Consider the following 19,255-nt stretch of genomic DNA (forward strand, 5'->3'; position numbering starts at 1 on the left):
CCTGCTGACGTGTGAGAACAGTGATAGCTTTTTCTGCTGACGTGTACGTGCCACGTAGATTCTTGCGCCCCCACATCTGCGTTATCCGTATGCATGTGACCGTATGGGAAAGCTCCAGTCCGATTTGTTCTAGCTTGTCGATCATAATCCACAAGGCTTACCTTTTGCCAGCCAATAGACAGCCACCACGTGTCCCATTCATCCAGACTAGAATCGGTTTACGTTTGTGATGAGAAAAACGAAAACCGGGCCCAGCATAACCGGCCAATATTAAACCATGAAAACGTTGTTTTGGCTTTTTGTCCATGAGGATTTAAACCGTCTACGGTGCAAACCGGTCTAGCTCTTCACGTTAATACCAAAGAATGCGTAATTTTACAAGAATGTTTGGTTTTGACACGTGTCGAGGGAGATGGGCTCACATATCACAATGTGGGGCCCATTTATCATGGAAAATTGTTCGGGCCTAAAACGATGGGCCCATTATCCTTGTGTTAATGTGGGCTGGATCTTTTCTGAAACCATATAATATTCGTTTCCCATGAAAATATATATTTAAAGATGAAAAAAAATGGTATATATATGTTATTTAAATAGCCATTCAAAACGAGCTATTACCGGTAGAAAAGGCCGAGAGTAGGGCCCACAAGCTGCAATGATCCAGCTATTCCGTATGCGGTCACCTATCTTTGTCAAAATTAAAGGGCCCACCCAACGCGAATTTTAATATTCGGCCCATTGTTATATATTTACATTATATTCAGTATTCACAAGGTGGTCTATTTTTGTCTTTGTTATTTATATCCAAATTGCTTATAACATTTCTTCCTATGTATATATATTGTTTATCTAATATCAGTCCCTATTCATAATTTACAAATGGCTTAATCGCATAAAAAGATGAGCAATGATAGAGACGCTTGTGTGTTCACATTTCTTTAGGTTTACAAAAATATCCAAAAAGAAAACTATGTTGAATATAGACCCACTTCCCCTTGAGCTCCAGTCTCACTCCACCGCCAAAGCTAAAACACACAAGCGCAGGTTCCAGTGAAGCGAGAGAGACGATAATGGCGGTCTCCGTCTCCATCCTCGCCGTCGTCACCTCCCTTCACCTCATCGCCTTCGTCTTCGCCATCGGCGCCGAGCGCCGCCGTAGCACAGTACCACCCTCTCTCTCTCTTCTTCTTCTTCTTCTTCTTCTTCTACTTCTACCTCTCTCTCTCTCTCTATTTCCGTAAATGTTTTCTTTTTCTGCATTTTTTTAAGGCGGAATCGGTACCGGACCAGTACGACGAAGCAACGTACTGCGTGTACGGAACGGAGGCGGCGACGGTGTACGGATTGTCGGCTTTCGGGTTGCTTCTGGTTAGCCAGACGGTGGTTAACGGCGTTACGAAGTGTCTCTGCTTCGGGAAGGGTCTCGTCACGGGCACTTCCTACACCGTTTGGGCCATCGTCTTCTTCGTTGTCTCTTGGTAAAAATTTCACACTTCTGTTCCTGGCCTCCTCGTAATCTTGAAAAATGTTGTCTTTTGATGATATTGAATGGATTAAACTGCCACTAGGAGACATTTAGCAAAGAAGATTGGGAACTGGGCTTGGATTAAAAAAGCGCGCCTTTTTTGCGCCTGAGGCGCAGATGCGCACAAGCGATTGCAAAATCGCATCATGTGACAAAATTGAGGCGGTTTCCATAAAGCGGCAGAAAAGCGCGCTTTTCTGCGTGGTATGTATGATGCGAGAGGCGTTGCCTCAGTGGAAAAAAGTAATTTAAAAGGAATTAAAAAGTGTTTTGAAGACGATAAGTGTTTGTTCGTAAAAGGATTAGGACCCATAAAAAAGAAAATAATTAATTGTCAATTTGTCATGTCTCCATTCCTCTCTCCTTAGTGGAAACCACGTCTTAGCTATCTGATCAATTCTTTGCTCAGCTTAGTAGGTATGTAATTTAAATTTATTTTTTATGTGATAAAAAATTCGTGTAAGTTTGTTTTGTCTTACACGCTCTTTCATTTGTTTGTTTTGCCTTTTTGTTTTTTATAAATACTTAATGATTTAGAGATATCTAATAACAATTGTGTTTTTTCCTACGAGTAATGGATTTGGAAAATAGTATTCTAGGTAATTTGGTATTTGAATTTTATATTTATAATATATTTAAAACTTATTTTGATAAAAAAAATTTACGCGCCTCGCATCCATGAGGCGCGCGCCTTCGCCTTGCGCCTCGTGCCTCAGGTTTTTAGACCTTTTGCGCCTTGAGTCGCCTCGCGCTTTTTTAAACCAAGGAACTGGGATTAAACTGTTCTGATATTTCAATAGTCTTTGGCTAATCGACGGTTGATCTGATCTTTCCAAGTAAATTGATGCTTGGGGTTTTGTTGTCAGAGAATGATGAAGATGAAAAATCAGAACTTTGAAGGTGTTCAAACTGTTGTAGCTTCTATAATTTGTCTTTTTCACTCGTTATATGTAAAGGATGATTCAGGTGAAGCGGGCCTCTCTCATTACATGATCTATCAGCTTGTTCAAGTTAATACACTACAGTATGTGATTTATCACTGATCTAAAGCATAATTATTGTGGTTTTCTAACTGCAAAAGACTTTCAGCAACTTGTTGTCCTTAACACTCTATACCTAATTGAGATTTTGAGATAGTTTTCTCTATATTTTCATGTCGTTGCTCCCAAATTTTGGATCATTTGGTTTAGGAAGATTATTGTCCTAACCAAACTCTGCAACCCGATTCTAGACAGAACTCGTCTGGCTATGTTTTATATGTTAACAGTTTCTGGTTCACATGTATATTCCTGTTGTTTCGTCTTAATTCTCTAAGCAGATTCTGATTATCGGTTATTACTGAAAACATTTGTGTGGATAAAAATTTCAGGGTGAGCTTTCTTGGAGCCGAGGCATGCTTGTTGGCTGGATCAGCAAGGAACGCTTACCACACAAAGAGCAAAGGCATATACAAGCAGAAAGACCTGTCGTGTGCAACTCTACCCGTCGGGGTATTTGCCGCTGGAGCAGCTCTAACTTTATTGTCTTTAGCAGCGTCGATTCTTTACTACCTGGCTCATGCAAAGGCCGACACTGGTGGGTGGGAGAAGCACCGGAACGACGGGGTAGGCATGGCCATGGCCACGGCCACGGCCACTGACACTTCAGGTACTCAGAAGCAGCATAACTCCGAGCTGGAGAAGGCTTAATAAAGCCTTGGATTCATTTGCAGGGCCAATGTCACTCCATGTGTGGCTTTCAGCTTTTTAAGATAGGAGGATTAGATACAGAGCCAATGTCATTCGTGTTGTATTGGGGATATGTATGTGTAATATCAGAAATGTAGTCTGGTGTAATATGGCATGTTTCAGGGAATATATATATATATTGTGTTTGGTTCTCATTGAAAATGGTTATGATCATTTGCAGGAGTGAAAGAGAGATCTCAATTTCAATAACCTATTATATTATATATATATATATATATATATATATATATATATATATGTATCTCCGGTGTGATTGGAACAGGCTCGCCGTTCTCGTTGACCAAAACACCTGTCACTTCCGCTTCTATAACAGGCTGCGTTAGACGATGATTGGTAAAAAGGCGAAAGAAAGGATCAAACCAAACATATCGATATATCAAAACAGGCAAAGGACTTGAGAAAATATCGAGCTAACCTTCTCTTCCGGAAGCTTAACGATGGAATGTTCGAATTTGACTCGTAAATCTGGTGAATTCGAGTTCGAATTCAAACTCGAGGAAACCACTCGTCTCATCATTTGAATTCGAGTTCGAATTACGTATTCTGAAAATATAGCGTATTAGGAAGTATGAGCTTATCAGTTACATAATAAACACAAGAGTAAGAGTGTAAGATCAAAAGACATATATACCCTTTGGCTCCCCTGAGATGGGTAAAAGGCAGAGGCTTACTGCTCCGGAGAGGCTGGAGAAGTGGCGGCGGTCGCCGGAAAAACTGACAGTGCGGAGGCGGACGGTGGAAAACCATAGCCGGAGCCCCAGCGCACGGCGGAGGAGCAGTTGTCGCTTGCAGCATTACACTCTTCATGGCGATGACTAGTGAAAATGGCCCTTTTCCTTTCTTTTTTGGTACAATATACAAAAATATGATTTTTTTTTGTTGACATCCACTATATATATATAATATCGTGATAATAAACATGAAACAAATGGAGAATTTTGCTAGAGGCGAAGCATATAGAATTTAATTCTCATCAAGTGGAACATAAATATCGGTGCGTAAATATTAAATCGTATGTTATACCAAAACAATATAAATGTCCTATTGTAGGTTAACCAAAAAAATAAAATTCCCAATGGTTATATCTATTTACCAATATATAGCGAGGTCAACAAATTGATTCTATTCCAACTTTCTTATAAAAATAAAATAAATTTGAGAAATATGTAAGACATTATTGTCTATAACCAAACACATATTCCGATATTTGAGAATTAATGTAAACTCTTTATATCTTTGTCACTCCCATTGACATTTGACGGATTCAAAATCCTGAACCCCATGGCATTTTCCTCGCTATTTCTGATGAATTCATTAATTATATTTTTGATAAAAAACAAATCTGCTGTTTTATTTAGATTTTAGTCCTTAAAATATTTTTTTACATTCATATTTAAAAGGATTGATACGCAAACATTACTAAAAAAGTTTTAATTACGATGAAAGTTATAATTTTGATTGATTATGTGTGAGTTATATATATAAATAAGTATGTTTGTCTTCGATTTGAAAAACACAAGAAAAATTTTGTCAATTCATTTCGGATTCTTTAAACTTACAAAATAATATGAGATTTTTTTAATCATCAAAAATTGCAAAAAAGTATCATAAAAATAAGATCTTTGAAGTATCTGGAATTACAAAATAGAAACGGAAAAAGAAAAAAAGAAATTTTTGTATAGTGGATTTTTCTTCGTTTTCCTTTTCTGATTCAATTTTCTCTAAATCAACATAAATTTTGATTCAATCTGATTTCATTCTAAAAAAAAAAGAACAAATAGAAACCCTAACAATGATTCTATATAGCATCTTCAGCTTGCTGCTCACACGATTCGATCTGGTCAGATAACACATCAGTTCCCTAACCGACGGTCTCCAACCAAACTTCAATTGGATCTCTCTCGCCTCAGTAACAGAACGAACTTAGAGCGTATATCTGGTGGGATACGGACAGGACGATAGTTCTTGTCAAGCCAGACAGCTGTTGCTTTTGCCTCAAGAATAGGCTGCCGTGCCATGCAAGAAACAGAAGCAACAATGACTAGGAAGGAAAGATCAATCCCTCTGACTCAAACAAAAAGGTTTGAGATTTTGATGTACCTCTTGATTTGGAAGTTTATATATAAAATGTTCGACGTAAATGCGTGCAGCCGATGATCCTGATATCCTCACTTTCACCACAAACTTGTCTCCGCTCTGCTCTCCTCACACATGGGAAATACAAAATCTAACCAGCACATTCACAGGATATGTACAGATTCTTTCGAAGGAGATTCTAAATTCAGAGGGGCATACCCGTAATGGGGCAAGGAACTTCATTGACAACTCGGAAATTGCTAAGGCCTCTCCAGTGCGAGCTACTTCATCACAGTTGATACCGAGACTCTCCAAAAACTCGTGTCGACCTTTGTAAAAGGATATCAGCAAGCAAACATTTGTGTGTTGAGGTTGAATGCTTATAAAACAGCTATCTATATTGTGTCACTGCTTGATATAATTTATCCAACACAACTTATTTGCAGTCTACATGCCGTTTATGGAAGTACAATATACAAAGTTAACATTTGTAAGAAATACGAGTAGACAAACTCAGAGAGAAGAAGAATACACACAAAAGGTGACGGTTTCACCGCTCAATGGTAGACTTACGTGTGGGGAACTCGACATAAGCTAACTGCAGTTTAAGACCAGCACATTCCTCCAATCATGGATAGTTTTCTACTAATAAGAGTTGGCAGCTAGTTAAACTAAGAACACGAGAGGAGTGACTTGATTATGAAGTCAAGAGACTAACAAGATCATGATCTGCAAGTCCATTTTCTGAGTATATAGTGTCACAGGACACAAACACTACAACACCCAGTTGAAGAATACGAGAGATTTGACACAAATATCGAAAGACTGGGGAAATTAGCAATGAGATCGAGATCTGAAATTCCATCTTCTCAATGGGGAAAGCCACAGGACACAGAGACTTAAGTCACCCAGTTCAAGGAAACAAACCTGAGATGCATGCATTGAAAGAGCAAGTGACAAAGCAACAAAATGAAACTAACCATGTTGGCAGTAGCTGGCATAAACAGCATTGTTCACCACACCATACTGATCGAGTTCGTAGTCTCGAACTTTGAGTTCAATCTCATGGAAATCACTCATTCTGCCATATGGAAATAACATCTCAAAGATTGGAATCAGAGAAATCAAACCATTGAACTCTGCCAGGCTCAATGGTTAGTATATAATTCAAAACCCTTGAATTCACCAATCACGATCATCACATCCTTAACATCGACATGCCAAAGTTGAATCCACAAAGCAAATTGGTCCGATTGAACAGGAAATCGATTCCGCAACAGAAGCACAATCAGAGTGAAGAGAAAATTTATGAAGGAGAAGAGATGTACCCTTTCCCTCCTCTGAGATCGATAAAAGCAAGAGGCTTGTGTGTCCTCTCGCATCGGAGAGGCCGGAAAAGCGACGGATTCCAGGAAAATGGACAGAGCGGCGAGGGAGGCGGCGAACGGAGAAGACTGGGCCATGAAGCGGTGACGAGCCTAGCCGGAGCCGCCGCGTACGGCGGAGGACCCGTGGCCTTCAACATTGCTCGTCCGGCGACGATCTCCGAATTGGTGGTTGAAATTTAACGCGAGGAACAAGACCTTGGCATTGGAATTTCCTCCGAGTTTGAGAACTTAGTTTTTCTTTTCTTTCCTGTGAAATGAATCGCGAGGAACAAAATCGTGCCGGGCCCCGAACATTTTAAAAAGAAAAGCGATTTGATTTGGTTTTCCTTAATTCAATTTCATTAAATAAGTTTTAGATAATAAATTAATCAAATTCCAATTACTGTAGAAATTATGAACAATATATTACAATAAATATATTTTGAACGAAAATCAAATTGAAATAAATAAAAAAAAAATCATACCACACAACACCGAATAAGTGGTGATATCCGACTTTTTCGGTGTTCGATTTTGATTCCTCTCCTCCATATTTTTTTTTGGTCAGAAAAAAAGAGGATAGAGAAAAGATCACGTGACATGTCACGAAGGCCCATTGGATCTCATCGGCCCAATTATGCTGTTCGATCTGGTCTGAAAAAGAAAGGATGGAAGCACTAATAATGGGGTCAAAGGGGAAAATTTTAAAAACATTTAATGGCCTATGCAGGTTTCGAACCTGCGACCTTCGCGTTATTAGCGCGACGCTCTAACCAACTGAGCTAATAGGCCTTTGATCTCATACAATTACAATAATAAATCTTTTTGTTTAATTTAAATCATATTATTTTCTAACCTAACTACTTTATTATATTTAAGATTTCGAATAATTTTTTCTTCTAAAAGAGAATTTAATTTTTTCTATTTTTTTAAAATAAAACAAGTAGAAACTATGAAAAATCTATGAGTTTGCATTTTCTCTTCCTAATCACTTAACCAGTGTTTACTTTGCCATAGCAAATGCCACGTCGACACGTCTGCCATGTCACCATTGACGTTCGGATGGGGCATTATCAAAAATGCCTTTAAATTGCTACCTGTACTTCATGGAGTACCCTCCTCTCAGAAAAAAATGCAAAAAAAACACAGAAGTGAAGATAGATCACAAACCCTAAGCTCCTGTAGCTGTGCTTCTGTAAAGCCACCGTCTTTCTCTGTTCCAGATTTCGCCATTAACTGAATAACCCAGTTCGCAGTTTCACTGTAATCTTGTTGGGTAGCCCTAAAGAACTGAAGCCTCATGTTCTGCATGAAGGACAATGCAAGTAACCCTTCTCTATCAAAGTACGGGTGAGCTAGAGCTGCTTTCGCGCTAATTCTTTGTCTGGCTTTGTATCTGACCATCGATGTCAGTAGTTCCCATCCGATCCCACCATCTAAATCTAATAACTCGAACCCTTTTCGGAGATCAGGGCTTGCTCGGGCCTCCACCAGCTTTCTCCACGCATTTAAGTCATACTCGCATCTTTTGAGCTGACGGTTAAACTGGATAAGACTGCTGTCTGAACGCAAGGATGGGAATGCCTGTAGAAGAAGAAAGCTCGGTAAGAGAAAATCGCTAACAGTTGATATGTACCTGTATCCCTTTTACCGAATTAGTTTTGGACATAAATTGACAATACCATAAAACCGGTAGTTTAGTTAAAACGGACATGCTTGTCAAAACTTATCGTCAGCTCTCATATATTGCAAAGAGATCATCATACGAAAGAAAACAAATAGATAGAGAACACTACAGTGATTAGTGGATTGGTACTCACCATCTGAAGGAAGATGAGGCCTATACTGTAGATATCAAACCTATCTGGCAAATTCATCTGTTTTAGAACACAATCATAACACAAAAGTCGATTATTTTTGGTTTACGAATAAAGCAGGATAGCTTTGGTATTCACTATAGATGGCGTAGTTGTGAACTTGCACCTGCCATAGAACTGGTGAAAGTGCAGTGGCGACAGGTGCGGAAGGAGCAGATGGAGTTTGTGTGCTCATGATGTATTGCTCGGGTGCTGCATATCTGAAAGCAGCATAAAAATAAGAAAAACACTCTGACATCTTGGCTACAGCTGTTTCAGAATTTTACAACCAAAAGAGAGAACCTTGCAGAATTACGATCTTTAACAAAGTAATATACAAAAAATTTCGAATGAGTAAGACCTGGGATCTAGGAGAAACTCCTTTGGAATGTAGTTAATGCCCACTCTGAGATCTGCTGCAGCTCCAAGATCGATGATCTTGAATGCACGAGAACCTGCCCAGGTTTCAATGGGACACCAAAATCGTATGGTTCAGCACTTGGAGGGTATTTTAGTCAAAGCTTACAAAAGTCGGAGACTTGCTTTAGCGTGGAAACGAATGCGTCGTTTTGACCAGAGAATGATCGCTGTTTTCTTGCTTCCCATTTGCTCTACTGCATCTGAAAATTCTCTACTTCCCCAACAAAGTTTCGCGGAATTGATAATCGGATTTTGATTGAGAAGCTGTATGTAAGGATTTGATTTTGGAGATTAGGATATTTATGTAAAAATTGTTTAGGGAGAAAATGTTGGTGCAGAGGAGATTAATGTGCTGGAGGAGAGTGTGGAAGTCGATGCAGGCTGTGATGGCGCATGGTTTGCTCTTCTCCTTCACCCTTCTTCTCGCTCTGAAGCTTGATCATGTCTTCTCCCATTCATGGTGGTCAGTTAATTGTTTCTTTCTTCTTTTTGTGGTTTTGTGACTTGACCTCTGTTTGGTTTCTCGGATAATCGGGAATTATGCCAGTTTATCTGGAAACTACGTTGAGTTTCTACCTTGGATCTAAGGCTTGTTAATGATTACGTAATATATTTGGACAGAAGTTTGAATTTTTCGGATTTAAGGTTGTAATGGAACGAGCTTTGAGTTCGTGGTACTGGGATCGTCTTCTAACTCCAATCCCTGTTTGGTTTTGTTGCTCGAATCCTTGTTTTTTTTTCCGACGAATCTGAAATTGAAAGTTGATCGTCTTTACCGTCTTAGGGTTCAAGACAAGATAGAGTTGTGACTTTCCAGTTCAACTGCTCTATTGTTCTTTTTTTTTTGGTTTACAGGATTGTATTTGCACCATTGTTGCTATTTCATGCTGTGGTTGCACGCGGTAGATTTTCCCTGCCTGCTCCATCAATGCCTCGTGATCGACATGTATGACAGTTTTCTCCGTCTCTTTCCTGTCTGTGTTATAACTTTCTTCGGTTAGCATGGTGGTAGTAACATGTTGTCCTGATCAAACATAAACTGAAAGATTCTTTGATTTGGTTCTTGTGGCAGTGGGCCCCGTTCCATTCGGTCATGGCGACGCCATTGCTTGTTGCTTTTGAGCTTCTGCTTTGTGTTCATCTGGAAGATAGCAATGGTTGATTCTATTATCTTCCATGAAAATCATGCTTACTAGTTGAATCTTCAAGTTCTTCATTATCTTTTGATAATATGTACTACTTATTCAGTTCTGGTTGTACCTCTGTTACAGTTGTAGACTTGAAGATCGTCTTCTTTCCCTTGCTTGCATTTGAGGTAGCAATTTTGATTGATAATGTCAGGTACTTCCTCTAAAGCCTTCAGCCCAATACCATCTTTTTCCTGGTTCATTTCTTCCTTTCAGTGACGAGTTGATTTTCTGTGCAGAATATGCAGGACGCTCATGCCTGGAGATGAGGAAACAATGAGTGATGAAGCCATATGGGAGACGCTTCCTGTAAGTTTATATTTCCACAACCAGAATGCCACAGAAAGTAGGAATATGATCTTTACATGAGGCATATCTGCAATATATATTTCTCTTTTCTTGCAGATTTATGCTCTGACGTGTCGTTTATTTTGTAGCATTTTTGGGTTTCGATATCGATGGTTTTCTTCATTGCTGCCACCACTTTCACTCTTCTGAAGCTATGTGGTACGTTACTGCTTTTTTGAGCAAATGTTCTATTCCATGCCCAGGGAGATAGGAATAGGATAGCTCTATATAGATTATACACACAATGCCTTCTTGTTATATCTTGTTTCAGCTTATTTTCTATCTGAATCTTTGATATCTCGGTTCTACGCATAGGTGATGTAGCTGCATTAGGATGGTGGGACTTATTCGTAAACTTTGGGTACATTTCATTTTTTTTTCTCTCTTCTTGGACTATCCTCTTTCTTCCCCTGAATTTCTCTCCGCCGTCACGGAAGATCTTCTTTCTCCTGTTCTACAGAATAGCAGAGTGCTTTGCTTTTCTTGTCTGCACAAAGTGGAGCAATCCATCAATTCATAGGTATTCACATATACCCGAACCTGGAACATCTCATATGATTGTGAGATACCTTGACTGGAACAGAGGTCTTGTCGTAACCAATGATGAAGACAATCAGGAAAACAACAGTATGTGCAGTCTCCAAGATATTGGCGGGCATGTTATGAAAATTCCTTTCATTACTTTCCAGATACTCCTTTTCATGCACTTAGAGGTACATGCTGTAATAAAAATGAGTTGCTTGTATTCCTCAGCTTTTCGTCGCTCATTCTCATTCTCGAGTGTTTTTTTTTTCTGTTTGAATGGCAGGGAACACCTTCTGCTGCAAGAAAAATACCGATCCTAGTTCTATTTATACCCCTATTCCTGCTTCAAGGAGCCGGGATGTTGTTCGCGACATATAAGTTGGTCGAGAAATTAGTCCTGTTGTTACATAATGGGAATGGTTCTTATGGAAGATACTTTGCTGCTACATCCTCGGCTCGTGAATTCTTTGGTTTCTTTCAGCACTTGGAGGGTATTTTAGTCAAAGCTTACAAAAGTCGGAGACTTGCTTTAGCGTGGAAACGAATGCGTCGTTTTGACCAGAGAATGATCGCTGTTTTCTTGCTTCCCATTTGCTCTACTGCATCTGAAAATTCTCTACTTCCCCAACAAAGTTTCGCGGAATTGATAATCGGATTTTGATTGAGAAGCTGTATGTAAGGATTTGATTTTGGAGATTAGGATATTTATGTAAAAATTGTTTAGGGAGAAAATGTTGGTGCAGAGGAGATTAATGTGCTGGAGGAGAGTGTGGAAGTCGATGCAGGCTGTGATGGCGCATGGTTTGCTCTTCTCCTTCACCCTTCTTCTCGCTCTGAAGCTTGATCATGTCTTCTCCCATTCATGGTGGTCAGTTAATTGTTTCTTTCTTCTTTTTGTGGTTTTGTGACTTGACCTCTGTTTGGTTTCTCGGATAATCGGGAATTATGCCAGTTTATCTGGAAACTACGTTGAGTTTCTACCTTGGATCTAAGGCTTGTTAATGATTACGTAATATATTTGGACAGAAGTTTGAATTTTTCGGATTTAAGGTTGTAATGGAACGAGCTTTGAGTTCGTGGTACTGGGATCGTCTTCTAACTCCAATCCCTGTTTGGTTTTGTTGCTCGAATCCTTGTTTTTTTTTCCGACGAATCTGAAATTGAAAGTTGATCGTCTTTACCGTCTTAGGGTTCAAGACAAGATAGAGTTGTGACTTTCCAGTTCAACTGCTCTATTGTTCTTTTTTTTTTGGTTTACAGGATTGTATTTGCACCATTGTTGCTATTTCATGCTGTGGTTGCACGCGGTAGATTTTCCCTGCCTGCTCCATCAATGCCTCGTGATCGACATGTATGACAGTTTTCTCCGTCTCTTTCCTGTCTGTGTTATAACTTTCTTCGGTTAGCATGGTGGTAGTAACATGTTGTCCTGATCAAACATAAACTGAAAGATTCTTTGATTTGGTTCTTGTGGCAGTGGGCCCCGTTCCATTCGGTCATGGCGACGCCATTGCTTGTTGCTTTTGAGCTTCTGCTTTGTGTTCATCTGGAAGATAGCAATGGTTGATTCTATTATCTTCCATGAAAATCATGCTTACTAGTTGAATCTTCAAGTTCTTCATTATCTTTTGATAATATGTACTACTTATTCAGTTCTGGTTGTACCTCTGTTACAGTTGTAGACTTGAAGATCGTCTTCTTTCCCTTGCTTGCATTTGAGGTAGCAATTTTGATTGATAATGTCAGGTACTTCCTCTAAAGCCTTCAGCCCAATACCATCTTTTTCCTGGTTCATTTCTTCCTTTCAGTGACGAGTTGATTTTCTGTGCAGAATATGCAGGACGCTCATGCCTGGAGATGAGGAAACAATGAGTGATGAAGCCATATGGGAGACGCTTCCTGTAAGTTTATATTTCCACAACCAGAATGCCACAGAAAGTAGGAATATGATCTTTACATGAGGCATATCTGCAATATATATTTCTCTTTTCTTGCAGATTTATGCTCTGACGTGTCGTTTATTTTGTAGCATTTTTGGGTTTCGATATCGATGGTTTTCTTCATTGCTGCCACCACTTTCACTCTTCTGAAGCTATGTGGTACGTTACTGCTTTTTTGAGCAAATGTTCTATTCCATGCCCAGGGAGATAGGAATAGGATAGCTCTATATAGATTATACACACAATGCCTTCTTGTTATATCTTGTTTCAGCTTATTTTCTATCTGAATCTTTGATATCTCGGTTCTACGCATAGGTGATGTAGCTGCATTAGGATGGTGGGACTTATTCGTAAACTTTGGGTACATTTCATTTTTTTTTCTCTCTTCTTGGACTATCCTCTTTCTTCCCCTGAATTTCTCTCCGCCGTCACGGAAGATCTTCTTTCTCCTGTTCTACAGAATAGCAGAGTGCTTTGCTTTTCTTGTCTGCACAAAGTGGAGCAATCCATCAATTCATAGGTATTCACATATACCCGAACCTGGAACATCTCATATGATTGTGAGATACCTTGACTGGAACAGAGGTCTTGTCGTAACCAATGATGAAGACAATCAGGAAAACAACAGTATGTGCAGTCTCCAAGATATTGGCGGGCATGTTATGAAAATTCCTTTCATTACTTTCCAGATACTCCTTTTCATGCACTTAGAGGTACATGCTGTAATAAAAATGAGTTGCTTGTATTCCTCAGCTTTTCGTCGCTCATTCTCATTCTCGAGTGTTTTTTTTTTCTGTTTGAATGGCAGGGAACACCTTCTGCTGCAAGAAAAATACCGATCCTAGTTCTATTTATACCCCTATTCCTGCTTCAAGGAGCCGGGATGTTGTTCGCGACATATAAGTTGGTCGAGAAATTAGTCCTGTTGTTACATAATGGGAATGGTTCTTATGGAAGATACTTTGCTGCTACATCCTCGGCTCGTGAATTCTTTGGTTTCTTTCACCATGGTGCAAGGTACAAACTTGTGTTTGAAACTTTAATAACTTGTGTTTGAAACTTTAATAACTTGTGTTTGAAACTGATAATTAAAGAGACGAAATTTACACAGAATAAATGTCTGTTCAGATACCATTTTGAATTCTTGAAAGAATTCAAAAGTGGAATAGGAAATATGTATTCTATATTCATAATACAAACTAAAACCAGATTTACATTCGAATGCTGCCCTCTAAACGCCTTACCGAATTGCAACTATTGGGCAAAGAATGAAACCGACTTTGAAAATCTTCAAATCCGAACTTACATATTACTTTCTTGCATCTGACAGGCTACTGGGTTGGTGGTCTATTGACGAGGGAAGCCGAGAGGAACAAGCTAGACTCTATTCTGGCCAAGCGTCAGGGTAATGTATCTCATCTGTAATCATCTACAATTATGTAAAAAGATCGTCTTTATCTTTTGACGTATCTTCTCTGGTCTCGAATCTTTCAGATATAACACGTTCTCTCCGGACGCCATGAAGAAAATGCCGAAATCTGATCTTGTTGAAGAGGTAGAAACAGTTATTTGAACTCCCTCCCTGCCTGTGAGCCGAAGCTGCATAGCCACTAAACGGACAAGTATCTGAAATAAAGTCTTGGACACTTAACGTCTACTTTTCATCTTAATCAGATATGGAGACTACAGGCTGCATTGAGCGAGCAAACAGAGATCACCAATTACAGCCGGCAGGAGTACGAAAGGCTTCAACACGTAAAAAACCATGACTCCATTCCATGCCTTGTTTTTCTTTTCTTTTCTTTTCTTTTTTGGTTTGTTGAGAACTTGAAAATCTGCCTGGGTGGGTCCGGGCACCGAAATGGCTGAGTACCCGTCTGACCCGCCAGTCGGATTCTCGAAATCTTGGGTACTCACTAGAGCTCAGCATTCGGATCTCAGATACCCGACCGATATGCATCCATCGCTAATTAATCCAAGTAGAAAACTTGCTAATTGTGTGGGAATGTCCTTTCAGGAGAAGATTCTGTGTAGAATTTGCTTCGAATATTCGATCAACGTGGTTCTACTTCCTTGTAGGCATCACTTCCTCTGCAGGTAACTTCTCGAAGGAAACTCTTCGTTCATATATATATGTAAGATAAAACGCTCGATGTGGGTATTTTTTTCAGACATTGCTGCGAGAAATGCAAGAAATGCCCTGTATGTCGTGTCCTGATCGAAGAGCGAATGCCCATCTACGGTGTCTAAATTCAACAGAGAGCTTTTCCCAAAGGGTAACTCTAAATGGAAAATATGATTCGTTTTCCATTCTTCATCTGTGTATATATATTGTAAACCATCAAAAATTTCATGGAATAGTTTATTTATATAAATGCCGTGGTGTACGCATATGAAATTTTACTTGACCGGTACAACAGAGCCATGACACGGTCGAGAACAACCTCAAATAACCAGTTAGGAGGTACCGTGCCATTCAAGAAACCTGCATTCCTCCCTCCCTCTCTCTCACCAAATACGCAGTTTACCAAAATCAATACTTGTTCAATAATAGGGATTGCAGGTGTATGTATACGTGTTTATGGACATTTCGGGTTTTCTCCAAGGTTACTTGATTTACACATGTAGAGAAGATATCTTGGGTTAAACAAGATATACATTGCAATTTACATTATCGAACTTAATATGGAAAATGCTATATATATTTATATATATACCGTATATACGTACAGCTTCTACTCATTCCTCTCTAGGGATCCACCTGCTCCACCATACGGTCTTGCTGCGTTCGTTGAGTTCATCCACTGTGTCGTTTAGGGTTTTCACGAGCTTCCTCTGAATCCGTAGAGCTGAAGCAAGGGCATTCCTCTGTGCACTCGCCTTCTTCCGAGGCTCTTTCTCCTATATAACATAATCAGAACTTTAGTTAAGAAAACAGAAAATTATGACAAAAACAACACAATAGATCGTCATGAAGGACCCTGCAAGAGAAAGACATGTAACGATCCGAAGCAAAAAAAACACAGAAGTGAAGATAGATCACAAACCCTAAGCTCCTGTAGCTGTGCTTCTGTAAAGCCACCGTCTTTCTCTGTTCCAGATTTCGCCATTAACTGAATAACCCAGTTCGCAGTTTCACTGTAATCTTGTTGGGTAGCCCTAAAGAACTGAAGCCTCATGTTCTGCATGAAGGACAATGCAAGTAACCCTTCTCTATCAAAGTACGGGTGAGCTAGAGCTGCTTTCGCGCTAATTCTTTGTCTGGCTTTGTATCTGACCATCGATGTCAGTAGTTCCCATCCGATCCCACCATCTAAATCTAATAACTCGAACCCTTTTCGGAGATCAGGGCTTGCTCGGGCCTCCACCAGCTTTCTCCACGCATTTAAGTCATACTCGCATCTTTTGAGCTGACGGTTAAACTGGATAAGACTGCTGTCTGAACGCAAGGATGGGAATGCCTGTAGAAGAAGAAAGCTCGGTAAGAGAAAATCGCTAACAGTTGATATGTACCTGTATCCCTTTTACCGAATTAGTTTTGGACATAAATTGACAATACCATAAAACCGGTAGTTTAGTTAAAACGGACATGCTTGTCAAAACTTATCGTCAGCTCTCATATATTGCAAAGAGATCATCATACGAAAGAAAACAAATAGATAGAGAACACTACAGTGATTAGTGGATTGGTACTCACCATCTGAAGGAAGATGAGGCCTATACTGTAGATATCAAACCTATCTGGCAAATTCATCTGTTTTAGAACACAATCATAACACAAAAGTCGATTATTTTTGGTTTACGAATAAAGCAGGATAGCTTTGGTATTCACTATAGATGGCGTAGTTGTGAACTTGCACCTGCCATAGAACTGGTGAAAGTGCAGTGGCGACAGGTGCGGAAGGAGCAGATGGAGTTTGTGTGCTCATGATGTATTGCTCGGGTGCTGCATATCTGAAAGCAGCATAAAAATAAGAAAAACACTCTGACATCTTGGCTACAGCTGTTTCAGAATTTTACAACCAAAAGAGAGAACCTTGCAGAATTACGATCTTTAACAAAGTAATATACAAAAAATTTCGAATGAGTAAGACCTGGGATCTAGGAGAAACTCCTTTGGAATGTAGTTAATGCCCACTCTGAGATCTGCTGCAGCTCCAAGATCGATGATCTTGAATGCACGAGAACCTGCCCAGGTTTCAATGGGACACCAAAATCGTATCATCATCCTTCGACTGGGTTCTTTTGCCCAAAACGATTCAAGAATTAAGATAATTACCTTCAGAAAAAATAATATTCTGAGGCTTGACATCCCTATGGACAATCCCAGTTGAGTGGAGACTGTCCAGTGCAAACAAGAGTTGCCTCATGATGGTCTGAATAATTCTATTTTCTCTTTCAATCCCTTTGGGTAGATCTTGGACTTTTCCCAGGATCAAAGTTTCCACCTAAAGTTTCCCACTTTCGTCTTAGAATTTAACTACATATATTGCGTAATCAGCAGGGGGAAAAACAGGAGTAAGTACAAACATTATATGGGAACTCTTTACTCTGCAGCAAATCGGCAAGCGTTGATTCTCCTTCGTATTTCCAAATCAGCCAATATTCAGGTCCTCTTTTTGAAGAATTCTGTAATCAGTTTAAAGACAGGTGACTAATCTTCAACTCCAAACACAAGTTCCCTATAAAAAAACTCAATACAGGAGGAGAAGTACCTCGAGGAATCCATAAACAAAATCGGCACAGCTGTTTGCACAAGCCCTTCGTGCTCGTTCGTTCATCCAAATTTCCACTGCACCATACTCAGTAGCCTTTTTCAAGACATATTCACCCTCCTATACACGCCCACAAGGAAAAAATACATCAAACATATTAACCGGCTGGATGACGCAAATTCTCTACAATTCTTAAAGTATTGTGAATATAAGCAAACGAAATATTACAAAGATCAAGATCTCAATCACAGTTCTGAACAAGTAAAAGACAAAATGAATGTAAAATTTCATCAAGCATTTCTGTACCTTAGAAGAACGTTTCTTGGACAATGAGGCCCTATACACCACACCAAACGAGCCTTCACCCAATTTCTTCCCCAAAACGAAATCATCCTGAAAAACCAAACCTAACCTAATAACCACAAGAAACTGTGGAAGACAGAGACAGATCCAAACACAGAATCAGGGCTACCTTCCTATAAGTTGGTCTGAACAATCTCTCGACAAAAGCAAGAACAAACATGTCGAAGAACCCAGGAGCCACTCCAGGTGTCGCCCATAGATACGACAGAGCAGTGAGTGCCAAGGCCACTCCAGGGGCAGTGACGGTCAGAGCGTTAGATTTCGGCAAGGTGCTGCGATAGATTATGTCTCCGCACTCCATGACCGTACATGGAAGTCCGACTCCGACGCCCACGAAGAGATCACGAACCGCATCGACCAATTGGGCGCGAAAATCCGTGCTGATAGTTTTTCTAGGGTTTAAGATAGTGGGTTTCCATGAGAAGGGTTTGTGCTTCACCTTCTTTCCGAGAAACGGCGATGGAGGTCCTATGTTGGCTCTTCCCGGAGCAATGGTGGCCATGGCGGAGCTCGACTAGTGGAGTTCAGCCTTGGAAGACTCTGTTCACGAAATCTTTTTTTTTTGTATTTTTTTATTCCGTTGAATTCGCACCACTAGTTTTTATGTTTCTAATTTTTTTCAAACAGATTTTTTTTTTGCCTCATTCGGGTCGGGTCGGGTCGGTTCAGAATCTTTGGTAAAATGGGCCGTCTTCTATTAAGGCCCATTTCTATTGAAACTTGGATGAGGCATGAGGATATGTATAATTTTTTTGTGATAAAAGGATATGTATAATTTTGTAGTAATTGGATCTTACGGTTTGTATTATCTTTAATTTGTACGCGCAGTTTGATATTTTAATCTTTTTCCTACGATATATATATATATATATACATATATATATGTGTGTTTAATCAGCTGGATGTCTGCATTTATTTACTCAAAATTTTTAACCTATAAGAAAAATAAAAAAAAATTATACTAACTCGTATAAAGGCCAACAATCACAAAGAGTCGGAGTACACTATGAAACAGGTGATGAAGTTGTGGTCGTGCGTGTAGAGGAAGATGTCGCCAGCGAGCTGCAGCGGCTGCTGATGATTCTATCTTCCGAGCGTTTAGGTGACGGCGACGAACGCTGCGCCGCCGCGTTCACTCCGTCGGTTGCGTCCGCCGGTGGCGGCGGCTGCGGGAGCGGGCGGGCT

The 19,255-nt window shown here is 39.8% G+C and overlaps 7 protein-coding genes, 1 long non-coding RNA gene and 1 other non-coding gene across 14 annotated transcripts in view; 3 read left to right on the plus strand and 6 right to left on the minus strand.

The window, feature by feature from the left end:
• Positions 1-925: 925 nt before the first annotated feature.
• Positions 926-3,426, plus strand: LOC104808141. The gene is made up of 3 exons (XM_010533710.2): positions 926-1,163; positions 1,270-1,478; positions 2,895-3,426. Exons 1-3 carry the CDS (start codon positions 1,071-1,073, stop codon positions 3,211-3,213), a joined length of 621 nt encoding a protein of 206 aa, XP_010532012.1. The 5' UTR covers positions 926-1,070; the 3' UTR covers positions 3,214-3,426.
• Positions 3,427-3,493: 67 nt separating this feature from the next.
• LOC104808150 lies at positions 3,494-4,104 on the minus strand. Its single transcript, XR_770899.2, has 3 exons — positions 3,905-4,104; positions 3,689-3,816; positions 3,494-3,587 (listed from the first exon to the last, which is right to left on the minus strand). It is a non-coding gene; the product is annotated as an uncharacterized LOC104808150 (long non-coding RNA).
• A 772-nt stretch (positions 4,105-4,876) lies between these two features.
• On the minus strand, positions 4,877-7,232 carry LOC104808154 (acyl-acyl carrier protein thioesterase ATL3, chloroplastic-like). 2 transcript variants are annotated; one of them, XM_010533741.1, is made up of 6 exons: positions 7,202-7,232; positions 6,678-6,984; positions 6,330-6,430; positions 5,569-5,678; positions 5,374-5,469; positions 4,877-5,279 (listed from the first exon to the last, which is right to left on the minus strand). In XM_010533741.1, exons 2-6 carry the CDS (start codon positions 6,872-6,874, stop codon positions 5,160-5,162), a joined length of 624 nt encoding a protein of 207 aa, XP_010532043.1. In that variant the 5' UTR covers positions 6,875-6,984; positions 7,202-7,232; the 3' UTR covers positions 4,877-5,159. The 2 variants fall into 2 exon arrangements, with proteins under 2 accessions (XP_010532043.1, XP_010532033.1); XM_010533731.2 differs by lacking the exon at positions 7,202-7,232 and having other exon boundaries at positions 6,678-7,036.
• A 202-nt stretch (positions 7,233-7,434) lies between these two features.
• Positions 7,435-7,508, minus strand: TRNAI-AAU. The gene has a single exon. It is a non-coding gene; the product is annotated as a tRNA-Ile (tRNA).
• Positions 7,509-7,719: 211 nt separating this feature from the next.
• LOC104824620 (serine/threonine-protein kinase STN7, chloroplastic-like) lies at positions 7,720-9,043 on the minus strand (the record flags this gene model as incomplete). Its single annotated transcript, XM_010556725.1, has 5 exons — positions 7,720-7,753; positions 7,864-8,300; positions 8,537-8,593; positions 8,700-8,793; positions 8,934-9,043. Coding segments are annotated over 5 exons (732 nt in total), but the record flags the coding sequence as incomplete, so codon positions are not given.
• A 62-nt stretch (positions 9,044-9,105) lies between these two features.
• Positions 9,106-11,502, plus strand: LOC104808183. Of its 2 annotated transcripts, XM_010533799.1 has the most exons (10): positions 9,108-9,455; positions 9,848-9,938; positions 10,065-10,149; positions 10,264-10,333; positions 10,419-10,488; positions 10,617-10,686; positions 10,843-10,888; positions 10,988-11,047; positions 11,137-11,240; positions 11,336-11,502. In XM_010533799.1, exons 1-10 carry the CDS (start codon positions 9,319-9,321, stop codon positions 11,428-11,430), a joined length of 828 nt encoding a protein of 275 aa, XP_010532101.1. In that variant the 5' UTR covers positions 9,108-9,318; the 3' UTR covers positions 11,431-11,502. The 2 variants fall into 2 exon arrangements, with proteins under 2 accessions (XP_010532092.1, XP_010532101.1); XM_010533790.1 differs by having other exon boundaries at positions 9,106-9,455; positions 10,843-11,047.
• A 66-nt stretch (positions 11,503-11,568) lies between these two features.
• Positions 11,569-15,395, plus strand: LOC104808160. Of its 4 annotated transcripts, none has more exons than XM_010533762.2 (14): positions 11,570-11,723; positions 11,796-11,920; positions 12,313-12,403; positions 12,530-12,614; positions 12,729-12,798; positions 12,884-12,953; positions 13,082-13,151; positions 13,308-13,705; positions 13,801-14,009; positions 14,323-14,397; positions 14,487-14,547; positions 14,667-14,747; positions 15,010-15,089; positions 15,164-15,395. In XM_010533762.2, the coding sequence occupies exons 2-14, from the start codon at positions 11,805-11,807 to the stop codon at positions 15,240-15,242; spliced, it is 1,485 nt and encodes a 494-aa protein (XP_010532064.1). In that variant the 5' UTR covers positions 11,570-11,723; positions 11,796-11,804; the 3' UTR covers positions 15,243-15,395. The 4 variants fall into 4 exon arrangements, with proteins under 4 accessions (XP_010532057.1, XP_010532064.1, XP_010532072.1 ...); XM_010533770.2 differs by having other exon boundaries at positions 11,801-11,920; XM_010533778.2 differs by having other exon boundaries at positions 11,572-11,920; positions 13,308-13,353; positions 13,453-13,705.
• Positions 15,396-15,532: 137 nt separating this feature from the next.
• Positions 15,533-18,643, minus strand: LOC104808195 (serine/threonine-protein kinase STN7, chloroplastic). The gene is made up of 10 exons (XM_010533810.2): positions 18,180-18,643; positions 18,014-18,100; positions 17,708-17,827; positions 17,523-17,621; positions 17,272-17,440; positions 17,087-17,180; positions 16,853-16,946; positions 16,690-16,746; positions 16,040-16,453; positions 15,533-15,893 (listed from the first exon to the last, which is right to left on the minus strand). The coding sequence occupies exons 1-10, from the start codon at positions 18,570-18,572 to the stop codon at positions 15,732-15,734; spliced, it is 1,689 nt and encodes a 562-aa protein (XP_010532112.1). The 5' UTR covers positions 18,573-18,643; the 3' UTR covers positions 15,533-15,731.
• A 312-nt stretch (positions 18,644-18,955) lies between these two features.
• The window catches only part of LOC104808201 (myb family transcription factor EFM-like), a 2,254-nt gene continuing 1,954 nt past the window's right edge, over positions 18,956-19,255 (minus strand). The window contains exon 7 of the mRNA XM_010533824.1: positions 18,956-19,230. Within this exon, the coding sequence (XP_010532126.1) occupies positions 19,075-19,230 (156 nt within the window). The 3' untranslated portion in view covers positions 18,956-19,074. The remainder of the gene's footprint in view (positions 19,231-19,255) is intronic.

This window comes from Tarenaya hassleriana, unplaced genomic scaffold (genome assembly GCF_000463585.1).
Source record: "Tarenaya hassleriana unplaced genomic scaffold, ASM46358v1 Cleome1, whole genome shotgun sequence".
Lineage (NCBI taxonomy): Eukaryota > Viridiplantae > Streptophyta > Magnoliopsida > Brassicales > Cleomaceae > Tarenaya > Tarenaya hassleriana.